The sequence below is a fragment of the Synchiropus splendidus genome, chromosome 19 (assembly GCF_027744825.2).
Source record: "Synchiropus splendidus isolate RoL2022-P1 chromosome 19, RoL_Sspl_1.0, whole genome shotgun sequence".
Classification (NCBI taxonomy): Eukaryota; Metazoa; Chordata; class Actinopteri; order Syngnathiformes; family Callionymidae; genus Synchiropus; species Synchiropus splendidus.
Window position 1 is genome coordinate 13335192 of NC_071352.1, and position 26083 is coordinate 13361274.

General features: G+C 42.5%; 2 protein-coding genes across 5 annotated transcripts; both read left to right on the forward strand.

Annotated features, from left to right (window-relative positions):
• The first annotated feature begins 202 nt into the window (after positions 1-202).
• rab11fip4a (RAB11 family interacting protein 4 (class II) a) lies at positions 203-10760 on the forward strand. Its single transcript, XM_053851709.1, has 15 exons — positions 203-504; positions 3045-3132; positions 3401-3489; positions 4438-4595; positions 4683-4799; positions 5069-5203; positions 5333-5368; positions 5449-5557; positions 5615-5718; positions 6001-6141; positions 6220-6301; positions 6765-6902; positions 7122-7262; positions 7390-7533; positions 8611-10760. Exons 1-15 carry the CDS (start codon positions 316-318, stop codon positions 8725-8727), a joined length of 1788 nt encoding a protein of 595 aa, XP_053707684.1. The 5' UTR covers positions 203-315; the 3' UTR covers positions 8728-10760.
• A 1615-nt stretch (positions 10761-12375) lies between these two features.
• Positions 12376-25741, forward strand: LOC128751587 (zinc finger protein 646-like). Of its 4 annotated transcripts, none has more exons than XM_053852704.1 (6): positions 12376-12634; positions 13927-14198; positions 14681-14927; positions 20674-20877; positions 20986-21111; positions 24090-25741. In XM_053852704.1, the coding sequence occupies exons 1-6, from the start codon at positions 12500-12502 to the stop codon at positions 24255-24257; spliced, it is 1152 nt and encodes a 383-aa protein (XP_053708679.1). In that variant the 5' UTR covers positions 12376-12499; the 3' UTR covers positions 24258-25741. The 4 variants fall into 4 exon arrangements, with proteins under 4 accessions (XP_053708679.1, XP_053708678.1, XP_053708676.1 ...); XM_053852703.1 differs by having other exon boundaries at positions 12377-12634; positions 20674-20895; positions 24090-25740; XM_053852701.1 differs by having other exon boundaries at positions 12378-12634; positions 20674-20895; positions 20986-21159; positions 24090-25739.
• The last annotated feature ends 342 nt before the right edge of the window (positions 25742-26083 follow it).

Consider the following 26083-nt stretch of genomic DNA (forward strand, 5'->3'; position numbering starts at 1 on the left):
GAGCGCATGAAAAGAACACTGAAACTATACGTGGTGTTTTACAATTAAATGAAGTCCAATTATTTTGTATATTCAAGAGCTATTTTTAGCTCGACCGTCTCCTTTGCGGACGGAGACGCAGAAACGAGCACTTGAACGCACCTGAAGCAGCAGCTGGCTTGTGACGTAACTCCTCGTGCTGGAATCGTAAACCTTCGGTCTTTTCCGCCTGCGCCTCCCGTGTCTTCCGACGACGACGACGGCAGCGGCGGCGGCAGCGGCAGCTGCTCGGTCCTGAAGCTGTTAAGATGCCTGCTCCCGTTAGACCCGCACTTCATGGTCCGTTGGAGAAGGAGTAGTCTGTACACAATGGAGGGACGTGTGTTTCCAGAGCAGGAGCAGCAGCTGCTGGTGTTTCTGAAGAGGCTAAAGGAGGTTTTTGACGTGTGTGACGAGGATGCTGACGGATTTATCCGGGTGGAGCATTTGCTGGATCTCGGCGCACAGTTCGGTCAAGGAGACGAGGTGAGATGCTCAAACAAGACAGGACGCCGACACGAAACGTCTAGCTACACTATACACGCGTTGAACGTATTCGTCAGCTCGGTTAGAAGCTGAGGCGTCTGACCACAGTGGAGCTACCTGTCCTTAATAGTCACAGGTGAAAATGTTGGTTATGTAATCGTCACGTCTGGTGATGGAAGCTGAGATTACATGATACCGAACCTCAAAAATACAGCCTGTTGTTGTCCTCTTAAATATTTGGCATCTGAAAACAACTCACGTCTTGAACGAGAACTGCCGACGTCACTGCAATGTATTGGTCATGAATGAAAGTCTACCCTTGCGGCGCGTAAGAATCGAGTATCCAACATTTCTCTGGAGATTTTATGACTTCTATCCCCCAAACAAACATTTTCTAATGTCTAAGGTTGTCAGGGTGGTGACATGAATGGATTTATACTGCATTTTCTCAGTGCCAACACCAATAACATTTTAGTTATTTGTATGTTCCTTTGTAATCTGATGCTGAATCTAGTCTTCTAGGACCTCACTTCTGCAGATCACTTGTTTTCACAATTTTAGCCCGAAAACAGATCTTCCGGCGTAGTAGCTAGTTCATAATTATTCATTTTCCAAATCCATATGTTGTCCATAATATTTTACTGATATTCAAATGGAATTTGTTTTCACTCATGTCATTTATTATTATTTATGATTATTAATAAAGGGGTTATGAAAAATTGCTCCTCATGTTTTTTGAATAATATCTAAATTCTAAAAATATCTAAAAACTTTTCAATGTAAGAAAGGTATAAGTAATACGTTTTTTATAGTGATTATCCAATTGGAAATTTGGGAACTACTGAATTTCCAGACTGCTCCTAATATTATCTCTTGTAGAACTCACTGCTCATGAGTAAATGCCTGCAGGGAGTTGTTGGTTTTGAAGCACGGGAGACTGTCAGGTGGAGTTATGCTGTAAGTTGTTGCCTCTTCTGCTTGTCGACATATTAGAGGAGTCAATGTAGCATGAGCATGCGTTACAGTTTAGATGCAGTCGTCGTGTGTACACTGTTTGGAGGGGTGCTGAAGAGGTACGGTCTGATAACTAAACTAACATTTTTGGTACTATTATGCCTGCTGATGGCTTTTTCAGGACTGTCAGGTAACACTTAAAAAAAGATATAAGAAATGCAATACATGTATTCCAAGTTGCCATGTCGTCCAAGCACTCTAAACTCTAAAAATAACTGCAGTGCTACATCATCCTCCTCCCCTCTTGAAAGCAGATCATCTCCGTGTTCTTTGTATCCATGGTGATGAGGAAAAATGCTCTTGCAGCTGATTGGTTGGGTATAAAATCATGGTATACTGTGTTTAACTTCTTGTGAATCGCAAGATGCAGATAATGGGCTTTACATGTCCGTGCTCTGTTCTTCTACAACAGGTTTTTGTTCCTACCTATCAAGCACACACAGTTAGCCTATCAGGTGCCAGCTGAAACCAGCAGGACCTCACTGAACATCAACATTTTTTTTGTTTCCTAGATGGACCGACAGAGAAACAGACAGATTTGATTGATCACAAGATATTATGGTGTTACAGCATCTAACTAAGACAAAGAACAGCTGGAAAATAATGTTAAATAAAAACCTAGACAAACAGGGAATACAGAAGTGTGGTTCCCTCTGTGTCTCTGAACTGGGATGCAGTTTCACATTCAACTCAATCTCAAGGCATTTTCCTTTGAAAAACAGTCTTGCGGACCTGAAGACAACCTTGTATAAAACATTTTTCCTGTAAACAATTTAATGAATGAGTTTGCCGATCTGACTTTCCTGACTGAGCCATACATTTCAAAAAGTCCTCCTCTCCCTCTCCATAAGTAAAATCCCTTGTCGTGATGAGGTTCTGTTTTTAGGTCATTGCTTTATAAAGCTCTCCCCTGTCTGAAATCGCAATGAACAAGTGGTTACGATGAGCGTGAAGCGCAATGTGATGTAACATTGCTGTTGACTCTACATCCACTGCAGCTCTGAACCCTCCCACCTCCTTATTATAGCGGATCGATCTGATCAGACATGTAATGCCTGACTGACATAAGTTCTGCATTTCGTGTTGTTGTGATTCTTTATTGAGTTTGGAGAGAGATTCCAGTACTGCAGAGAACATAAACACTGCTGTGTGTGCCATGGCTTTCACTTCTAAATTTATTTTGAGTCTGGAGTGTTCTGGAGATGTTCTGATGATGTCACCAGCCTCCCCTTCTCCTATCCACCAAAGCAGTAGCTCTGTTATGTTGCGCACATAAGCTTGTTTAGACTGAAGAAAGTGGAGTTTTGGCTGCAACAAATTTTAACTTATAAGTGTGCAGGTTGTGGGTGTGAGGTTTCATCTTCTTAAGAAACTTATTATGTTGCACAATAGGGTCCAATATAATTTGTGCAGCCGCTGAAATGAGCAGGATAGTTCCTTTCTGTCCTCCTTGCAGCAGTAATGATGATATTTCTTGTTCTCAAAATAAGAATCATCTGATCCAGTCTATCTTCAATGTCTTGTAGGTGAAAAAGTTAACAAGGTACTTGGATCCAAACGCTCATGGGAAGATCAACTTCAAAGATTTCTGCCATGGAGTATTTGCTATTAAAGGTACGAAATTGAATGTTGAGTGTGGTTTCGGATGATTAAACAATGTTTTGGTTCAGATCAAAAAGGATAACGGAGAAACCTATCTGATAAGATCTTCGTCCCTGTAGCTAATTCCAAATTCCTCTTTACATTGGGTCTGCAAAAGGTCACGGAACTATAAAAAACTGTATGTTGAGATAAGAGGCGAGGGCGGACGAGAAGTACTTTTTAAAGCTTGTGGATATAATTGAACACTGTTTTTTGAGTAAGGCATCTTTTCTCTTTCCAGGTTGTGAGGAAATACTGAAGCTGGCGGTCGGACCTTGTACTCGGTCCCCCGGCTCGCCAGCTGTTACTGATAATGGCTACATTTATCAGGTGATTCATAATACAGAGGAAAGGTGTCAACAAAAAAGTGAGAGCAGATACCTAAAAAATAGTTGGACCGAAATTTTATGGCTTTGTCTGAGATCGAGTCCCAGCAATGTGCGTTACAAATAACTCCAGCAGTCATCTTGTCTCTTGAGCTTTTAAGCAGCAAATTCAGAAAATTGCAACAAGCTTCATGTTGCTCAATGACAGCTTCATTTCGTGCCATGAGGGATCTCTCCCTGGCCACTCGAATTGTGAAACAAGTTGGAGACCATTTGAAGGCAGAATCTTTGTTGAGGCCCCTGGTGTGCAGGCTTTTATGGCTGGATTTCATGGGAGGAGAGCTGTCGCGACCCTATGTTTTATTAAGGAATTGTGTGATCCATGCCAGTGTTTCCTCAGATTTTTCAGAAAGTTGATGCTGCTATGAAATGTCTTTCATTTTTAAAAGCTAAAACAATTATTTATCTAATGTTTTGGTAGAGGTTATCATCGTCTTAGCATCCACAGCGGTTATCATTACATATTCATCATATATTTCTTCTATTGCATAGTGGGATTCTTATGACAGCAGTTAGGATTATCTGCTGTACTGTAACCTAGCAACAAGAATGAGAAAAAAAAAGGGCGGGGGCAGAGTGTGGATGTTTTTGCTGTGTCCCAGATTAAATATTTTCAAATCCGAAAGATGGAGCTGCCGCCTTCGAAGATGATTATTGTTACTGTAAAAATGGGGATATTATTCTTATTCATTATTCTGCAAGCCCAGGTCTGCCTACTGGTGCAGTGGCTCTTCATTTGCATTCATTATTCAGCCTGCGATCTAGTCCAACTCATTAGTCATGCTGCTGAATAGCTATCCCAATCTGGCCACAGCAAGTCTGTATTACTGTTTTACAATTGGATTTTTGTTCATATGTGGGAAGTGCTTTAAATGAAGAATGGTTTTCTCAGGACGGCAAGGCAAAGTTGGCCCCCCCAATTATCATGTGCACACACTCCACCCCTCACTCGAGAGCATTCGCTGATCCCTGTGGTCCAGATGGAGAATGTGTGATGGACAGCAGCATGGAAAGTTGCAACAACTCTGTGGATAAGACTCGTCAAAATCGGTCAGTGTCAGCACCTACGGTTTCCTCTCATTTATCATGTGGAGCAGGATATGTGCCTTTTCAAACCTTCATCCTTGCGCACTGCAGCCACCTCCTGAGCTCGGCAACAGCATCTGTTGTCTCTGGTGAGGAGCAGTTTGAGGACTATGGTGAGGGAGAGGATGTGGATGAGACTAGAACTAATGGCTCCTCTCTTCCCTCTAGGTAAGTATTTATTTACTTCATATATGCTTGCAGATATTCCCTGATAGTGATCAGCATTTGTGCCCTTGACACATCTAAAAATCTATACTTAAGTTTACTGACAGGGGTCTGGAAAGCAACCTTGTCCAGCTCACATTTGCAGAGAATCTGAGAGCCTTTTAAGACATTTTGTGTATCATATTAGTGGTTGGTGAGTCGTCGGTTTCTCAGACGTCTGAAAGACAGGTCACAAATGACGTCAGTGTGCATCAACCTACTTGTTCCTGTAGTGGTGGCCAGACCCCCCAGAAGATGCGTCAGCTGTATAACAGCGAGTTGCTGGACATCTACTGTTCCCAGTGCTGCAAGAAGGTCAACCTGCTCAATGATCTGGAAGCTCGTCTGAGAAACCTGAAGGCCAACAGGTAATCTCACTCTCTCAGCGGAGTGTTGAATATACGATGAGCAGTTCTCAACTTCTCTTAGTTTTTTTAATTTAATTCCAGTCTCCTGTGCTAGATGCAGGTTGTCTTAGTCATGTGTTTGTTTTTCAGCCCAAACAGAAAGATTTCAAGTACTGCCTTTGGACGGTGAGGCACACAACCCTTTCCTTGACTTTCCCAGACCTCACAGCAGAGCTCACTCTTCGACTGTTCCTATTGTTCTGCAGTCAGCTGTTCCAGGCCAACCACAGTGTGTTTGGATCCAGTCAGGGCAGCAGTACAGAGGATCTGTTCATCGACAGTATTGACTCCTGTGATCTGGACATCACAGAAAAGGTGGACACAAAGGCTGTGAAAAAGTGATCTGAGCTTTACACACTTTACCTCTTTTAGGTCAGTTATTTGGAGAAGAAGGTGACAGAGCTGGAAAGTGAGAGTCTGGCCAACGGTGACCTGAAGTTGAAGCTCAAGCAGGAAAACACACACTTGGTCCACAGGTGTGTATTATATTGCTGGTGTTTGGTCACTTCTTTGTGTCCACATATTCAAATTCTGACGGTTCATCAGATACTTTCTATTGCCATCCATTTCCCTGTTGGACAGGCAACTTTACTGGTATTGATTCAATCATGAATTGCCTGTAATTCAATAATAAACTTTAATTGAAATTGTCCAGAAATGCTTCTTTCTCCAGGCTGATGTCGATGCTCTGAAGAATCAAAATGAAACTTGCCACCTTATATGGTTTCCATCACTTAGCTGCCATGTGTGTTTTCTAGGGTGCACGAACTGGAGGAACAGGTGAAAGATGCCGAGATGAGAGCAGATCAGTGTCTGGAGGAGGAGACCAAGAGACACAGAGATGTTTACACAAAGATCGAGAGAGACAGGAATACAGAGATGGACCTGCTCTGTAACAGGTCCAGATAGCAACCACACAGTGCAATATGTGGTCCTGAATATCAGTTTCTCAGAATGCATTTGATCTGTGTTCACAGACTGCAACAGCTGGAGGATGAGAATGTAGAAATGAAGATAAATGTATGCAGACTGAAGTCCCAGACAGAAAAATTAGATCAGGTATGAATGTCTGTAACCGGGTCATTTGGGAAAGTGAAACAACTATGATGTCACATACGATGTCCTTTGTTTAACCACAGCAGCTCTGGAATGCAATTGACAAAAAAAAAAGTGAACAGAGACAACAAGTTGCACACGGAAATGGCCTTTGGTAATAAAAGTCTTCACTGACTTTGTTGGTACCATAGTATGGCCGATACAGCAGTGAGTTGTTATTGTCAGTTGCACTTTGTGGTTCACATATCAAATCAGATTTAATTCATAAGTAACAGCCGAGTCATTAAGCATCAATAAATTTGTTAATTGGTGTCTGTCTCTTAAACCTTAGTTCTAAATTCATTTTTCCTGGTGAAATTTGACTTTCAGCGACACCCACTCCACCACTCTGACCCAGATAATGACTGCTTGTAATGCTGTGATATGAATTTGAATTGTAGCAGTCAATTATTTATGTCTTCATCAGGAGAAACAGAGGATGACAGACAAGCTGGAAGACACAAGTTTGAGACTGAAGGATGAGATGGATCTGTACAGGAAGATCATGGATAAGCTGTGGCACAACAGGCATGAATTTCAGAAGGAGAAAGAGTCCATGCAGGAGGTGAGGTTGTGATCCCACATGGGTAGAACCAGAGCGCAGCAGATCTAATGCATGAGAATGTGTGTGCAGTATGTGTACCCCTGTGAGGAATGTCACATGAGGGATGAAAATTCTGGGGAGGTTTGTTTAACAACAAACAGCATCACAGCCACAGAAAATGCATGTTGTGATAAAACCAGTTGTTGTTGAAACTGACACAGTGTCTTCCTCTTGGTCCAGCTGATAGATGACCTCCGTCGAGAAGTCGACTACTTGCAGATCTTTAAGATGGAAATGGAGAATCCAGGGTCGTCCAAGGGGCTGGCAGAGTACAACGCGAAGACCATCGAGATGGAACATGAAGTCAAAAGACTCAAACAGGTCCTGCCCACTCGGAACCTACAGCTTTCCTGTGTTTCAGAGCCAGTGTGATTCTGACTGAATGTCTGCCATCATACTGTTTCATTTGTTAAACTCGTCTCACCAATGATGTGCTCTCTGTCTGCAGGAGAATTTTAAGCTGCGGGATCAGAACGACGACCTGAATGCTCAGATTCTCACTCTGAGTTTATATGAGGCCAAGAACCTGTTTGCCTGCCACACCAAGGCCCAGTGCCTGGCTGCTGAAATCGACAACGCCTCCAGAGATGAGGTACAGTCTACACCATTCAGTGTCTTAAAAATGGCAAAAAAATATATATATATAAAAACACATAGGATATTTGTAATAAACTAAATAATCTGCCACTGGATCTAATGAACATTTTATTGTTAGGATTTCTTGAACTAAAAATCTTGAACTAATTCTTTTTTAATCTTTTTCATCTTATTTAATTTCAAGCATTTAACCATTTTTTGTTTTAGAATTGGGAGATTGTACTAAATTTAGGTTCACCATCGACATTTTTTTAGAAAGTTTACAGCACTCTTTTGCCATTTTTAGCCATAATTGACCATTTTGTCATTGGTTTATTGTAAGCACTTCAAAAGTAATATTGATCACCGACTAGTTTCAAGACATATGCAACTTCTTAGCAGATATAAAAAAGAAGAGTAGTCATGAACCAGCTGTCTACATTTAATCTCAGTATTGATAATATTGCAATCTAGGAGAACATGTTTCTATAAGTGACAGCTACGTTGAACAGTTAAGTTGTTTAACCTGAATAAACTGCAGTGAAGATGAACCTAAAACTAAGGAGAATATCAGCATTTTATCTGATATCCCTGATAACCAAATTCCACAACTTCACATTCAAAGTGCATTGTGTAGAAACCACTATCTGTATCTGACTTGAATGGTATTTTTTATGAGATGAGTGTCTTGTATGGTGATATATTTTGACTAGAAATAAAATAAAAAGACTTGACAAACTCTTAAGTTGTTGCAGTGAATAAAAAAACTGGTTCACCACTGACAGAATGGTGGTTTATAAACATCTTTTCACCAAAGGCATAAATGATGTGATTGACTGGGTCTGACCCAGAGATACCATGGAGTCAGCTGCGTAATATGAAAAAGGAAGTGTGGGGATTATTGCTGGTTTAACTGGCTCTACCCTCTAGTTCTATTCATAATTTAAAATACTCTTTGTTTGACCATCCAAAATGTATAAATGTGTAATCAGGGTGGAGCTGTATTTCCAATGGATGCGGTGCTGTTGGAGAGACGCGACTCGAGAGCTGGGCATCATAAACATTGCATGACTCATCTGTCTGTCTCTCTCAGCTCGTGGATGCTGTTAAGGAGCAGGAAGAGATCAACCTTCGGTTAAGACAGTACATGGACAAAATCATCCTGGCCATCCTGGACCACAACCCCTCCATCCTGGAAATTAAGAATTAAGAACACTCACTCACACACCGTTGCACTTGTCGTGGTCAAACAAATCACCTTTAATAAGTGTAGATGATGATGTATATTTATAACAAACACAAAACGTGAAAGTATATTTTGATGTTCACCTTGTACTTGTCACTGTTTCAGAGATTGGAACAGGAGTTGTGCATTTCAACTGATGCAACGCGCTGACTATATCAGCGAGTAGCTTCGTTTCCATGCCTTTTTTTTTCTTCAGTTCCCTCCTGCAGAAGTCAGAATCACAATGTGAACTGAAGCAAGTGCTTTAGAATTATGTAGAGTAGAGCAAAAATGTTTTTGTGTTATCTGGCACAGTTATCACACATGCATCTGATAATGCCTCTCCTGCAAAGTGCACTTGGAGTTGGAGCATCTCTCAACAAACGGCTGCTCTGGAGGTGGATCCGAAACTGTCCCTGATCGTAGAAGTTCTGGTTGAAAACTATGAGCATGGTAAGCTACAAACAGGGGTCTCCTTTAACTGTGCAAATTGACTCCAGCCATAAAAATAATTTCATGGATAAAAAAGGAAGGATCAGTGGAGCAACACATCTAATGGTGACCAATAGTCTATTTTTATATTTTCACCACTTCTGACACCTTTAGTGTCACAAATGAAAATGAAATGAAAAATGTGTTTTGCACTTTGGCCAGTGCACTTTTGGTTGTGCACTATGGCCAGTGGTGGGCAACATTTAGCAGGAGCCAATTGTTCCTTCAAATGGGATTAAAATTAAGTTGGTTTTCCTCACCCCTCCTCTCTCACACTTCTTCCTTTCATCTAGTTCTCACACTCTTTCACTCTGAATAGCTTGATTGCGCTTTAATACTGGGATAGGAGTGTTCTGTGGATTTAAAAAAGGAAAACAAGCCGATCCGCCATTCAACCTGCTTATATCAGGGCTGAAAATGGTGTTAGAGTTTCACCTCTCTCTCTGTCATGCTCGCAGGCAATCCACAAATGGCACATGGCCTGGCCATTTCAGAGCACATTTTAATTTTATAAAACATAAAAACAGCCTACTAATGAAAGGTTATCCTCCTCTGTTTGGATGTGGTTTATGATTCATTTTTTTGCATTGTGTTCTGCCTCCAGAAAGACGAAAAGTAATTTCTATTTTTATGAAATTCAATTCTTAATATGACTTTAGACATTAGGTTTGGGCTTTATTAGAGATCAACTATGAAATGATGTCTGTTGAAGATATTATTTGAACAAAAAGGAAGTCACACTGTAGGTGATGCTGGAAGTTATTGGTTGAATTCCGATCACTGTCACCAGTGTGTGTGTGTGTCCTCAGCCATGGTTTTCCTGACTACTACTATTGTCATTTTCTCATCATTTCATCATACAATGCTGTGATATTTAATATTATTGGGTTCATTATAATTGAGATCTAAAACACATCAGAAATGATCCAAAACACAGACTCTGAAAAGACAATAATAAATCTGCCAACTAAAAAGCTTCAGTCCATGTTGTTTATCACTGAAGTAACATATTATGGATGTAGAAGAAATTGATTTGCTTTGTTGCACAAGTGGTTCACCTAGTTCTTATTTTTACTCGTTGATGTGTATAATGTTTTTCTGTCTCGTGCCATTTAAAGTGTGTATTTTATACTTGCATTTAAAAAGCAGAAGCATATTATTGTTGTTGTGATATAACTGAATGTCAATGTACAAAATCAATGACTATTTAGGAGGCACTCTGTGTGTTAGAGTTTTGCCAAGTAATAAAATTACGGTACAGCACTCAAACATGCTGAGAAAAACACATGTGCAATGTGTCTCACATATGGAAATTGTTGAATCAATAAACCCATGGCTTTTGCCTGTCTGTAGAGTCTGCTGATCTTGCAAGAAATGGCAGCACTGTCCAGCTTGTCATTCAAATGCAAAAAAGTACTGAAGTGAATTCAGAGATGGGTTGTGCTGCACTGTATTTAACACTACCCGATCTGGTCTTCTCCAATGGTTATTGATCACAGTAACTTTGTCCACAACATGCAACTGCAGATGTTCAGATCAACATAATAAATGAGTAAAACTCCCAGACATGACCCACAATCAGATGACATTCTGTCAAATTTTTGTCTCTGTAGTATTGTACATCATAACAATCCAAAGTTATTTTCAACAACAGTCACCATCTTTTGTACTATATTTACGAAAATGCCGATTAGAAGGTTGTGTTTTTGCTATTTAAACATTTGCTCTTTCAGTACTCTGCAGCCCATTGGACGTCTTGAAGCGATGTTTTGCCCATCCTTCATACCGCACGCATGGCCTGTTGTGTTAGTGCAGTTTTCCACTTTGCTTTTAATGCAGCATGAATTTCTTTCTCTTTTGTTCTCCAACAAAAGTCACCTGTTTATAACAGCCGACTAAAAAGCGACAGCTATGAAGATCACAGAGAGACTGGCGTATTCTTGGGCAGAAAGTGAAGAAGTAAATCTTGAAGCAACATCTATGCAGACTCCAAACCCGAGTTCAAGTCAAGACCAACACCTCCACATACCAAGACTTTGACGGTGCGACACCAATTCATCACCAAGACACGGGAGGAGCCAGAATGTGTCCGAGCAGAACTAAATACACACGCTTGTCCATGTGACATTGTAAATCAAACAAACCTACAGAACCCCACCGAAATCAAATCCTTTCAAAGTGATGGCATTTACAACCAGGAACTATGTTGGTCCATTATTCTATGGACAAATGGACTTGCTCAAACAAACAATCTCCATGATCAGTAGAAGTTATTGATAACAATGCTACATTTAAATGTAAATAAGGTTAAAAGGGAAGCATTCTATTGGTGTCAAAAACAGACTTCATTGGGATTTTAGTGAACAGATTAAAGATTATTTTAGTCACAGCAGATCTGGTCTGAACAAAACATCCCAGGTGCAACGTGGACGAGACTGGTTCTGAGAGTGGCTGACTCCAGGACAAGACCAAGACCTTGAAAATGTGGTCTTGAGTACTACAGCGTTACAAATCCCATAACTACAAGATGGCTGCCACACCAGACTCCAGTCAGGATGATACACAAACACAAACTGACACAAACTAATCCGTCATTTACCTCATTGACTGTGTTTTTTTTCTTTATTTCTTTATTTATTTTTTGCAGAATACAGAATAGCAAAACATAATATCAAGACCATGAGATGAATTCTGCCAAATAACAGAACAGAGAAAAAAGAACTTACAAAAACAAACACCACAAACCATCCCTCCCACCCTCGTATGGTACATTAAAAATTAAGACCAATGAGAGCATTGAGACATGGCACATGGTGTTTAGGCAAAAAGAATGATGGTGCAAATATACAGAACAGTAGAAAAATGAATAACAATTTGACCCCAGTGTACAAAAATATGGCAACCGACCTAACTGTCAGCAGCTTCCAGTTCAAATGTAAGTTCTGTTCTATTGATTAAAATAAAAAAAAGGTTATTGAACTTCTCCGATCGTCCACGTATAGCCAGCCTTTATTGACTGTCTAAATTATGACATTTCCGCTCGTGTGACTTTCAGACGACTGTATTTCACTGTTGTTGAACAGCAGTGGGAACTTACTGCACCCTCCCGTTCGGCAGGTGGCAGCAGTGCTCCAGATGCTTCGTTGTGTCTACCGCCAAAACGCTCGTTTCACAGAAGCATTATTTTTCTTTTCGGAAGAACATCCCGTCAAAGCGGGGCCTGATTTTATTCCACCATTGTCCGGGGATTTAAGAGCCTCCTACGATGTATGCGAGGACTAATACCGGCAGCGCGCACGGAGACTTCCAGGACCGGAACGGGGTGAATTACGTGACATCGACAGAGTCTTTTGGGCACTGCTCCCAATTGTTCTGGAAAAAGGATCCAAACGACTCTGGAGTAAGAGACGTAGCTGCAGCGCATCCACAGAAGCACTCACACATTAGCCAAAGCAGCCATTAACCCTTGAATTGCGTCTCAGATCCAGCATCCGCTGACATTAGCTTCATTCGGAGGCTCGCCGCTTGTTGTGACACAGAACATCAGTTGCGGCGCTTCGAGCGTCATGCTGTGTGGCTCATGGCCTAGCATCTCTTGTTCCTTTCTGTTATTCAAACTACCGTCGTGTGTCCACTTAGACGCGCCCCTTGCAGGATATATACGTGTCCGACCACTTTAAAGCGTCCTCACTGGTAAAGAATCAAAGCTGCTAAGTTCGGCAAACCGAGCTAGCGTTAGCTAATGCTAACAGGACCACATCAGTAGCTTCGCTTTTCCCGTGTTGGACGTGGCAACGCTGCGAGGCTTCCCCTGGTCTGTGAAAGCGCAGTGTCTTGTATTCAGGTTCGTTTAAGTTTAGCCCCCGTCTCTGACATGAACAGTCCGAGCAAATAGGGTCTGGTACCCCACAGGAAACTCGATCGGAAGACGCCCTGTGGAGTGAGAAAGGGCTCTTTGTGGACCCAACTGAGGGTCTCCCTCCGCCACATACACATCCCGACTCGGGTTTAGGTGCCTGGATCAATAGAACTCCTCGAATACACCGCGGTTGTTGTGACTTTCCACCAGTGTCGTCACGTGATTTAGGTAAACAAACGTGGTTATTGTGCAGAAATAATTCCGCCCCCGCCACATGTTGGTGAAAAGTTCCTCATGATATTATCGTCCTTCCTTACACCAATGACAGCGTCTTTGTTTCATGTGCAGTCAGTAATTTCACTTGGTGTTAATCTGATAATGAGATGCAAATGCGTACAATGATGCAGTGACAGACATGCTGCAGTTTTAGCACTGAATAATAACACTGACTTTGTGTTTCGGATGATTACCACAAGTTCGCATATGACATCTATGTGAGTCACTGTGAAGTTCAAATGAAACTGAGTCTGATTAACTTTTTTTTTTTTTTTTTTGACTGAAATTCGAAATCATATGTCCACGTCTTGTTGATCTTATTTTGAAGTTAAGAGCTTCAAAAGTATCAGTTTTCACAAAGAATTCAATTGAAAAAGATAGTGTTCACCATCAACTTTTATGTCTTACCACAACAAGCCTAAACTTCGCTCTGTAGTTTTATTTAATAAAACTATTACACCCAGCACACACACACACACAAAATCAAAACTTTGTATATCAATGTTTCCATGTGAAGAAAAAAACAGAATGTTAGTTACACTTGTGTTTCTCAACAGCCAAGCTCCACCATCAGCTGGTGTGATCAGCTGCCCTCATCTTCGGCACCACTTTCCACCCCTAGCCTTTCCTCAGCATCACTTTCAAGTTCCAGTCTGTCACTGGAATCCCGAGCTCCAGTGCAAGCAGCAGCAACAACGACGACGACAACAGCATCAGATGATGTGGATTCAGACGAGAGGCCGTACGTGTGCGACATGTGCAGCTGCGCCTACAAGCATGCCAGTTCCCTCCTCAACCACAAGCTCACACACAAGACTGGAGACTTCAGGTAGTGACCCGGAACTAGTCATGATTGTGATTCACCACATCTGTCACTTGTTCTTGTTATACCAGAGAAAAAAAACACCCCAGACAAATGCTTATTTCATATATGTGGATAAATACAAACACTGTTTTGAAGTAAATCAACAAATGATAAATGCAAGTTTGTAAAATTCACTATGACTGGTCTTTGTTAGATGACTTTATTCTAAGTATGGCAGTCTGTTTTTTATCTTGTTTAGGGAGTGAGCAGAAAAAAATAGTGAATTGTGGCAGTTGTATATTCTCTGCTGGGCTGTGAAGGTAACAGCATAGCATCTATGTCCGACTCTGCATGCGGAAGCTATAGGACAAGACTTCAGGTGTTCAATGCTGTGATGCGCTGTTGTGTTTGAGCGCTCAGCTAAGATTGCTGAGCTCCAGTGCTCATTGTTGTAAGAGCCTAGTTTCAATCTCTTTGGAACTTCACAATGTCTCCATCCAACACAGGTGCGACTTCTGCAGCAAGCCTTACACCAACTACATGTCCCTTCGAAATCACATGAGAATCCACGGTCAGAAGCGATACATGTGCGACCTCTGTGGGAAGGCCTTCCGCCTGGCACGGTATCTACGGAACCATCAGAGAATTCATGACGACGGGCCCAACCGCTTCGACTGCCCATCCTGTTGTAAGAGCTACAGGACCATGCTGGAGCTGGCGCAGCACCGCTGCACTGCAGCCTCATCCAACCAGGTGAGTGATACTTCTGGGAATCATCCCTTGCATATGGTGTTCTGTCCTGGTTTTCTTTCTCTCTCTTTATTCCATAGACTCTGCATGAATAACGCCATGATGCACATCATTGTGTTTTTGGCTTGTTCAGCGGCTTTGGTCAGAGATCAGGTGGCTAGGCTTATTACAGTAGTGGTTAGCAGTCCTCCCATTCAGTCAGTGTGTCTTCTGAAGTCTACTGTGGTCACTTTAGCTGATCTGACCACAGTGCAAATAGGTGATTATTAAACTTGATGGCTTATGTGGCTTTATTAGGGATGTCCTTACTCGTGCTCGACAAGTACTTACTCATGAGGGCAACAGATACCTACGATAGTGTTCCCTTGCTATATCTTCCGTGGATTAAATACATCGCAGTTTTTTACATGGCTGTCAACTCTTAAGGCAAGTGAGGGTGGTTGCAGGCTTTAATGTCACACTTGCCATTTGGCAAGTGACAAATATACTCCCCAATGTGCGACACAGTAGTGGACCTCTGCTGCAAATCAACGACCGAAATCATGTGTCCTCTTTTTGTTGATCTGTTTGTTTGAAGTTTCGGAGCTTCAAAAGTATCTATTTTCACTAAGAATTCAGTTGAAACCAGCACTTCACCACCAACTTCAATGTCTCACCGCAACACGTCTGAACTTTGCTCTGTAGTTTTATTTCGTACATGAAACTGTGCTAAACTGTGTCCCTCTATCCCACACCACACACAGTTAACCATAGTTTTAAATGTGTTTGATTCAAGAAAACCCTTAGTGATTCCATCAGTAGTTACAGAGACTATTTATTTGATGACCATAGCCACCCTTCGCTAACCCGGGGTTACATTATGCTGCTTCCATCAATGATTGTGTTTCAACTATTGTGCATGGTCCTGGAACCCAACCCTGGACCCCAACGAGGGAACACTGTAAACAGGGGCGTCATGTTTGTTCAGGGAACATGTGCTGAAAAAAACAATCATAATTTAAAATGATTGTTATGGTATTTTTCATGACTTGGTACAGCAAGTACTGTAAGCAAATGTCAGTACTCAGCAACAGCAAGTGGTATTGGGACAGCCCACGACCTCTGAGTCTTTTTTGATGGTTATTTTTCTGATAAATGTTTTTGGCAATTGTCATCATTGTCAAATTGTGGTCATCCGTGCAAAATGTGAACAACTTCTGCACATGTTGATGTGTTTTGCAGCCAAGTGCCTGCTCAGCTTGAAATATTGTCTCCTGTCTCCACTGTTCTAACACCGCACCATACAGATTTGTGAGAAACCTTTAACCTACATGAAGGTTAAACATAATTGTCATTATTTGTATTTCTCACAGTTTTATTGTAGTTCATTGTTCAATACGTTTTGAAAGTTCAATGTCAGCAAAATTGTTAAATAATCATCTGAGTAATCATGATTATGATGTGAATCAAAATTTTTATTCTGATTCACATCAGGATTATCATTTCTGCCAGTGTTTCAGTGTTTTTAATATGTTATTTGGATGCAGGAAACTCTGGAACCTTGTTAGTAGTGAATGAGACTGAATCAGCCTTTCTTTTTAAAAAAAAAAAAAGAAAAAAAAATCACACCTGTATGTGGAATCTTGGGATTTTGCAGTAGACAGTTTCAGACATTGGACGTTCATTACAGGTAAATATGGGTCAATGAGAGCTGTGCACACCTTACACGTTGCACATGTTGCGTGTATTTCAAACTTGTATATTGTATCTACTTACACATGAATATGTTGTAAGAAAAAGTTTAAATTGCCCGTATTGATGACGACTCTGGTCACCGCCCAAAGCCTCCCCATCCACAGTTCTGTTAATCTCACGTTTGTGAGCTGCTCCAGAACACGGCGAGGTGTCTCCCACCGAGCGAAAAACAATGGCTAAAACGCCAAAAACAACTGACAGAACATTGCAGTATCAAAACCTCCTTGTGCTCTATTCCTTATAGACTCTGACTTAATTTTACACATTCATATTTTTTAGGATCATGCGTGTCACAGGACTGCACCCACTCATGAGCACTGTTAAACAATAAGTCCTATTCACCTTCTGAAGTCGGCAAATGGACCATCAGATGTGCAAACATTTAAAGGCAAACGCATTTAAATGTTTGCCCGTTTAAGCAAGTTGCTGTTCATGAATGAATATTAACTTTGACAAGATGTTCTACAGTGCAGGGAGGGCAATTATAGTATTCTTTCTGGTCAATGTTTTAATCTGTTTTTTTTTTTTGTTTTTTGTTTTGTCAGTTTCACCATTATTTGTTCCACCCGGAAAAAGGTTGTGGTACACCTCAAAACAGGCAGTCGAAAACCTCTGCAAAAGCAAGGTTTAGAAAAATAAACTCCACTACATTCAAGCTACAGTCGCCTTCACTCTAAACTACTCCAATTTTTTTTTTGATCGCCCAAGTCTTCCTGGTCTCTTGTGACAAATTCTCTGATCCACAAACATGACCTTCAACCAGCCGAGTAGGTGTGGTCTCTGGAGCAGACTGTAGTTTGGGGTATTGAAGTGTATGAACTGGTCTGAAAAACGGGAGAAGAGTGCCAGAATGTTTCTGAGCATTGTTAGACATTTATGGAGTACTTTATCCAAGTTCTTGATGTAGTCCCAACTGGGATCCAAAGAAGTCAGGGCCCCTTTAAACTCTGCTGCTTTCTGTGAGGCATTTGAAGTTTGAAGCAGCTGACTATTTGTAAAGGTGTATGTCCCTTAATTTAGAAAGATGTGTCTAACTTATTAAAAGCTTTATTTATTTTGGTTTCCAATAAAACATGTCAGGCCCCAGAACTTTCAGCTTCCTGCCCCCCACTTTATTGTAACTTCAACACAGTTGCAGAACCTGTCCACGTGTGCTTTGTGGGTGGCCAGTTAACAGTCAGGTTGACGTGTGAAACCCCAAGTGACCCATCACCTCCCGGGCCCTAACTAGTACTAAGAGCTTCTCATATAGCTCGACATGTAGGCGCAGGAATAACAACGCATCTGTCAAAAACTAATATGACTAAATGTTTGATCTGTCCATGGAAGCCACCTTGGTGGGATTTACTGTCCTGTTAAAACCTACAGTGACCATGATATTGGCCACATCTTTCAGTGTTGACTGTTGAATCCAAAACAAATCCAGCAGACAAGCATTTTATTATTATATATTTCATTCACTCAATAGACACATTGCTTCTGAATTCTTGATGTGGTTTGTTAAAACCTATATACATGTTTTTAAATGCATGAATGCGGATTCAAGATAAATATTGAGATGTCACGCGAGATAATGTGGACTGAGAATGCGACTCTGAGTTACTGTAGATCATTTAGTTGAACAGGTCAGCGTTATTTAATTTACAAAACAGCTACCTAGCTTTTACGCTGTCTGAGGTATTGTCCATTCATCCTGTTGATTTGCTCTGTTAATATTGGCCACCTTGTCTTTTTACATCACATTGATCAGCATTAGAAGCCCCAACTGCTGTCTGTCACTGACACGGAAATACTTCTAATCCGAGTGACATCACTCCGTTGCGTAAATGTGCAGCAGATATGAACCCTTCTGGACACCCTCTGTCCTTTGTGTGCATGTACTCTGGCCCCCTGTCCTGACGCATGCAGTACCACAGGGTTAGGTCCAGTGCAGGGACAGAGTCAGGGATAGAGATCAGGATCCTAAAAACTTTGTGGCTCATAATCCAAATTTGTGTGTGTGTGTGTCTGTGTGTTTGTTTGCCTGTGTGCGTGTCTTTTTTTGTGTCTGTGTGTGTGTTGGGGGGCTTTGGTTCATAAGAACCGGTTCAACTGCCCGTCCTGCTTTAAGAGCTACCGAACCATGCTGGACCTGGCCCAGCACCGCTGCAGCGCCGCGGCCAAAAACCAGGTTGGTGCGAGTGTGCATGTTTGTAAACAGTGTGCATGTCCATGTGCTTAAGTACCACGATTGTTCTGTAGTTGTGAGTTGAGGGTCATCTGTAGAGCGTAGCCCAGGAAGTGCCCCTTTATTTTGGTCCCCATAGGTCCTTTCCACCATTGCCACTGCACACGCACATCATATATATATATATATATATATATATATATATATATATATATATATATATATATGTATATATATATATATATATGTATAGTACAACAATCGAACCCAATAAAGCTGACCCATGAAATATTTTTTTCTAAATCTATCTTTCAATTCTGATCATGTGACTGCATTTATTGATCAGATAAGCGTGTGTGTGGTCACATGATGTTCTTCTGAGATTTAACTGCACCTACTTTGTGATATCTAGCATTTCAGGTCTAATCGATGTCTGAGCACAGACTACCCAATAGCTCCAGGATCTAAACACAGTTCATGGATGTTCTGGTCCATGAAAGGGGAGAAAACGGTCCTGTTTTTTGAGACTCCCACGCTCTAAGTGTCGTTTGCATTGTCACAAAGGCCATATAAAATATGTTTCGCTGAAGATTTGATGTCTTGAAGTCTTGAGTCCAAGTCACAGAATCAAAATTCCCCCCTAAAATCAAAACAGGAGGCCTAGAGAGATCATCCGAAAGAGCTGAGTTGAAGGATCTCTCATCCCTGTTAACAAGAACGGTCTTCTTGAAGACACGTCAACATGATGTGATGCTGTTGAAGGAACCCATTCTGACAGAAGCCACCCTTGGCAATAGTTGTGTTTTGCATGAAGTGAATCTTTATACCGATGAGGCTCTCGCTCCCTTGAAATCAGTGATCTGTAGTTTTGGAAAATCACACCCTGAAATCAGAAGTAAACAGTAAACATATAAACCTAGATTGAAAGTCTTTCATCTGAAAATAGTGCACTCTTCCATGAGGTTGTAGTTAGAGATATCGCAGTTCATAACTGGCCTCTCACTGTGTCCAGGTGTGGTTCTTTGTCAGGTAAGTGATTTACTTCCTCCCAAACCCAAAAGATACAGCAGTGTGGCTGAAAATCCCAAAGTCCAAATAATTTTTCGTGAGCAAATGGAACACACTCCTGTTACTTCCCGATGATTGCAGTTAGAGTAATGTTCAGTAAAACCAAAAAATGTTGAATGCGTCCGAATAACTCCGATGAATAAATCCCAAATGTACTTTCCTTGACAGTTGACATTTTTCAGTGCAGCACATGATACAATGCGAGAGTAAATGATGATCTGCTGATGGACTTCAGGATACTGAAGGGTTTTCTCATCACTTGAGCACTTCTTCCCTGATGTTATATCTTGTTTGCGTAGATTTGACTTCAGTTTCATCATCTTGTATCACATATTGAATGTTATTGATGAAAACTGGTGTCAATACAAAATCAAAAGTGATTGAATAGTGTTTTTCTGGAATGGAATTCTCCTGATCAAGGCAACATGCATTGGAGTTAACACTCGGATCTTGGTCCCCAGGGTGCAGAAGAGCCACGCTGCCCTGGCTGCTGTTTTCTGGTGTGATACTCTGTACACAAGATGTGACAAATCAACCCAGGCTTGGTCTAGTTGGTTACTCCAAGCTTAGTGAGCTTCAGTGTACTTGTAGTGATGTTGTGTCTTGCTGTGTGTTTCTCTTCCCTGGTCGTTGATGAAGGCCGACTGTGCTGTGAGTTATTGTCCATCAGTCAGCACAAGAGTTTCAGTCATCTGTCCATCACTCATCTCACAGTCAAAAGTATTCAGTGGAGAATCTGCTCTTTAACAGCCTCCTCTGTCCTGCTCTCCCTCACTGCAGTCTGGTGGACGGCGTAACAATTTCTCAGCAAATCCCCGGCGCCAGCAGCAGAGGAACAACAACAACAACACTACCACTACACCCTTGATGCAGCACACAGGACACAGCCAGCAAGAGTCTCTGCCTTCTCACTGTGTCTCGCCCATGTCCCAAGGAGGGCAGGGTGGCGGTGTGGCCAGCCAGCCTGTGCCCGACCCCCACCAGGTAGGGAGGAGCTACCAGGTTGGTTTGTCTTTTTTTTCTTTCTTTCTTATTTCAGAGGAGTACTCCTGGAATGCCCTTGAAGGTACTCAAATGTGTGTTTTCCTGCAGGGCCGTCCCAGTTCAGTGTCGTCCCAGAGCAGCCAGCAGAGCATGAGGAGCTCCTCCAAACAACATGTGTCCTCCAGCTCAGGCGCCTCCTCCTCCTACTCCCTGCTGCATCCCCTGGTGCCAGAGGTAAAGGAGATGAGCTCGGGATACACTAGGCTGAGCGCCAACCCCATGGTAGGAGATCCATCCGCTAACTGGCTAGCTGCCACTTTTTCTGTCTGCCTACTAACATCAGTGCAGAGGGATGTTTGATCTCAATCTGTCCCCACGGGGCCCTATTGACTTCTGGCACCTCTCCTGCACCTGCAAATGACTTCATTGTTTTAGCGAATGGTAGGGGACTCCTGTTTTTTTTAAATCCCCTGGAATGTAGTCTGTTCCTTTTAGGAAAATAGGAATTGTGTCTAGTTGGATGGAGGGAAAATCTGACGCATCATATCGTGAAGTAAGAGCTCTGTATTCATAACAGGACGCAGTGTTTCTCGAGTCAGTGATAGCTTGTGGTGCACTGTGTGGAACCTTTCTAACACCACATCCGAATCAAACTCATCAATTTTGTAGTCCCCTATAGTGCTTTTCAGTGTTCCCTGTCTTAAAACCATGCAGCGTCTGCGTGTCACATGGCGCTCTTCGTATTTTGGTTAGAAGAACGGGCTTCCATGCTCAGTGGCACCATTAGAAGATCCAGCTGCCATGCAAGGCTTTGCCATTCCTCTTCTGATGCTGCAGTATACCGTATTTTCCGGACTACAGAGCACACCGGAATATTAGCCGCACCCATCAAATCTAAGAAGGAAAATGGATTTTGTTCATACATAAGCCCCACCAGTCTATAAGCCACGGCTGCACCGTTGCTGTCTGCGCCACCGAAAATGCATGAGAATCACTTCTAGCGATCCTCTTGTACTAGTTTTGAAAACGGGGTCCAACAATTTTGCCAATGTTCTGAACTCCAGTCATGAACTCCTCACATCTTATTTACATTTAAAGTGTTCAGAAAGCGCTGTTTTCACCCTCCAGTAGATCGTCTCTGTTAGCAGAGCTGCGGATACGCAGGCGAAAACAGCGCAATTTGAGCGCTTTAAAAGGAAAATAAAACGCCCGTGATGTCATCGGTTTGATGTGACGAAGCTCAATATTTTTGCCAGCAAAGAGCATGCTCATTAGACTCTAAAAACTCGGGAGAGACAGGGAGAGCACTCAGCTGAAGCAGCTGTCTTCAACCTCTTTCATGAAAGTTCTCACTCTGGACGGTTGCAAACGTTTCAGATTCAGGTGGTGGACCGCGAACGCTGCATCTGACACATACAAGACTGCAGCGGATTCGGCCGCGGTTGATTCCGTCTTAAAACGACACCTGAGAAAGGCTGCTCATCTGGCGCGGTGAAATTAATGATTATTTCTGGGCAATGTGCTTTGCGTTCTGAACGTCACGCTCAGACTGGCGAGTGTCGCGAGTGACCGCTGGTTCCTGCAGTTTCACTTTCATGAGCACCAGAAAACTCTCTGTGCTCCGTCAAGTGCTGGTGTTTTAAATATCATATTGAATTCGTGGCGTTGACGCCTTTTAACGTGCATGTGCTGCAGGATGCAAACTTGACATGACAGACTGAAAAAAGCTTCCACAAGCGAGTGGCGAGTCGGTAGGGAGGAGCGGACGCATCACAAACCTCTCATCAGAACGGCTGCTGTCACATGTGATCGGATTTTGTGACCGGCAGTGACGGGCAGTGGTCGGCATTCACAGATCACAACGAGTTCAGCCTTTCATAATCGGTGGTCGATTGATTGGAATATAGCCGCATTGTTTTTTAAGCCGCAGGGTTCAGACCGCGTGAAAAAAGTAGCGGCTTATAGTCCGGAAAATACGGTAATGGTGCGCCGACAGGATCTACCTCCAGTGACGTCACAAAGGCTCGCTTTGATTCACTTCTAACACTTATTTGCTGTTGTCATTCTGACGACACGAGACGACCATGATTATAGATGATAATTTCATACTGCATGTGTGTGCATTGTTCGACACTGTGTTATGTGATTTTTCATCTTGCTTTAATAACAAATTCCTTCATTTAACTGAACTTTAGAATCTCTTGATTTTTGGCATAATATTTTAAACCATACACTCTGCCACATTAATCATCCACCCAACATACATATTAGATAAAATGGTATTAATATGTACACTATTATACAATATGCTTCTTTCACATTTTCTAGAACGTAGAGTCCACCAGATATAAATGAATGAAATGATGAAATGCTTTTTGCCCTGTGTGTGGATGGCTAATGAGAGTTCAAGTGGAACAGGTTCAACGCTGACCTGGAGTGTTCAGCCCTTAAACTGCTTCTTTTTCTACATTTTTCTCTGAAACTATGCATTTAGTGCCCGAGTTGGAAAAGGTGCTTCAAACCTTTGTCATATTCCTACTATAAAGGCATAAAACTGAGCGTTTCAGCGGCGACGTTGAAGCGCTTTGGTCTTAACAATGAATGTGTTGATAGATAGTTGTTGTGCCGTCGAAAATAAATGTTTATTTCAGTCCAGACTAGAACACATTAAATGATCAGTGATGATTTTTTTCAAGCTGTTTCCTGAGATCAGCTTTAGACGGTGCTCTCAACAGTGAAATAGTTTTCAATGAGGTGATCTCAAGTTTAGAGCGGGTCATTTGTGTGATCTCTGCAGCCTGTATTAGGAAAGGTCACTGCAACACAGTAGAGTCTACTTCACTCTATGCTCTTGAGCTCAACTTCAATGGAGCATGGCTGAAGTTCTTTTTCTCAGGTGGGTGTTCCGCTGCAGGCCGTAACCAGAGCCTGATGTTAACTTGGGCTGGTTAATGTTTTCAGACGTCTCAGTTGTCGCACTCCTGATTTGCAAACTTCAAATATACTATGTGCAGCTTCAGAAGCTCCTCTCTTGTGCGGTGACATGAACAGGTTTACTTCAACATTTTCCATCACAGCTGACATGTGAATCTAGCACCTGTTTGGTTGGGCTCTCTGACTGACAGGTCTTGTTTTAGTCTAGTGATTCCAACTACTGCCTCCTTGAAGCCTTGTCTTCTCTGACCGCCATCCTCTCCTTCCCTCCCTCGCAGCCCAAGCACCAGGACACGTTCTCTCTGGCTCCCCAGCGGCCGCTCACAACCATCAACCCCATCGCTCACTCCCTCCATCCGAGCGCCGCGCCCACGCTGAAGCCTTCGCCGGTGCCCCGCACCATCCAGAGCATGCCCTGGGAGCAGCGCTCGCTCTACAATCAATGAGACGCTCCCTCGCCCCCTTTTTATCACATGTCCACCACCGCGGCTCCTGCTCCTTCCTCCACTTCCTGCACCGGGGTGGAGGACGTTGGCATGCTGGACACCACCCCCACCCCACGTTGGAACGACGTCTAGGAGCGTGGAACGTTGAGAACTAGTAGATAACTGTTAGTTAGTTTTGATGCAGATTTGTTGCCTTCACCCTTATGTACGATCTCTGCCATCCTGAACTGATATAAGTTGATCTGCCCCCCCCCTTAATGCACACACTAAGAATGATCCCTCCCCCCCAACAGTAATAATAATACCCATCCTTTGTCTTATGAATAGCCTTTTCCTTGCCCCTCCCTCTTTCCTTATGTTAAGTGATGCAACACCTTCTCTCCTCAAGTGTTCATTGCCAGCCCGTGAATTAGTATTGGGCTCAACGGAACCAGTGTGTATTGGACAGAACCAGCTCACAATGAAGATGAATTCCTGTTTTCAGTGTACAAATGTTTCACTCACTGTCTTTCTTTAACTAATATGATGCAACTGTTAGGGGAGCGTGTAATCCAGTGTTGCTCAAGGGCAACGTTCCGGATCACTTTGTTGTATGTGCTGGTTTGAACCGACTGGTATGTTCAAGAACATACAGCGTTTGGAGAGCGAGTGAAAGGTTCAGGTGAACGTCCTCCGCCCGCTAGGACGACCATTGTGTGTGCTCCATGTCTCAGGTGCTATCATGACCATTTCAGAATGCAGTTTCTGTTCTCGATTGCACTGACAGGACCCTCAGCAGAACATTTTGGTGTGCAACAGAAACAAGGGCGCCTTGTTGTGTCACTGGCCAGAGCTGCCACCACGGACTGTCCATCTGTTACATTTTTTTTATGTTCTTCTAGTTTTTATTAACTTATTGGCCTGGAGTTGAATCCTAACCTGGTTTTGTTCCAGATGTTAAGGTTTGTTCCTTTCACGTGAAGCACTTGAAGTGCTGTGTAGTTCCCCTCACTGCCATCTGCCGCTCACCTGATCATCAGAGAGCTGCGCCTGGATGCTCCGTGGCCTAAGAGAGCATTTGCCCCTCTTTGTGGGTATCGGTGGTCGGTGAAACCTCAGCATGATAAACAGTGTCACGAAGGATCGGGAAGTAGATACACATGGCTAACATGGTGGTCATTGAAATTTCACACAGTTCTACTGACATTGTATTTTCTCTTTTTAAAGTCGTTTCTATTTTTATTCATAATGTTTTCGTTGTTGCTTTTTCTCTGTGTAAAGTGTCTTTGAGTATTTAGAAAAGTGCTATACAAATAAAATGTTTTATTATCACTCACAGTGCCTGTTGTTGTTAGGGAAATAAAGTCAGTAATTCAGGTCTGACAGCTCCCACCTGGCAGAAGGATCAGGGACCCGCCATTGTGAATCTGGTTTCGACCGACTTGAGCCAATAACCATCCACTGCTGCTTCCTCTGATATTGCCTGTCAGCCTGATGTCCACACTTCTTCCATACACATGGTCACAGGTATCACCTGCAAGTCCTGAGTTGTGGCACCACCAGCCCTGCGAACATGCAAAGGTTTGTCAATGTCTGGAAGCTTTTTTTGTAGCACACATGCCACAGATGCTTGAGAGGATTGGCTGAGTCTGGGGGCCAAGTTGTACAGGGGTCATCAGGTAGTGCGTATGGTAAATTCCTGTTTTGTATTTGCACATCACTTCTGATGCTCCTTGTCTTGAGTAGACGGATTGCATCACTCCTCTGACACCTTCCCACTTTCTCACTGCAGACCAAGTGAGCTCTAATTTGGGGGTCGGGGCTCCACGGTTGTCTTCAAAGAACAT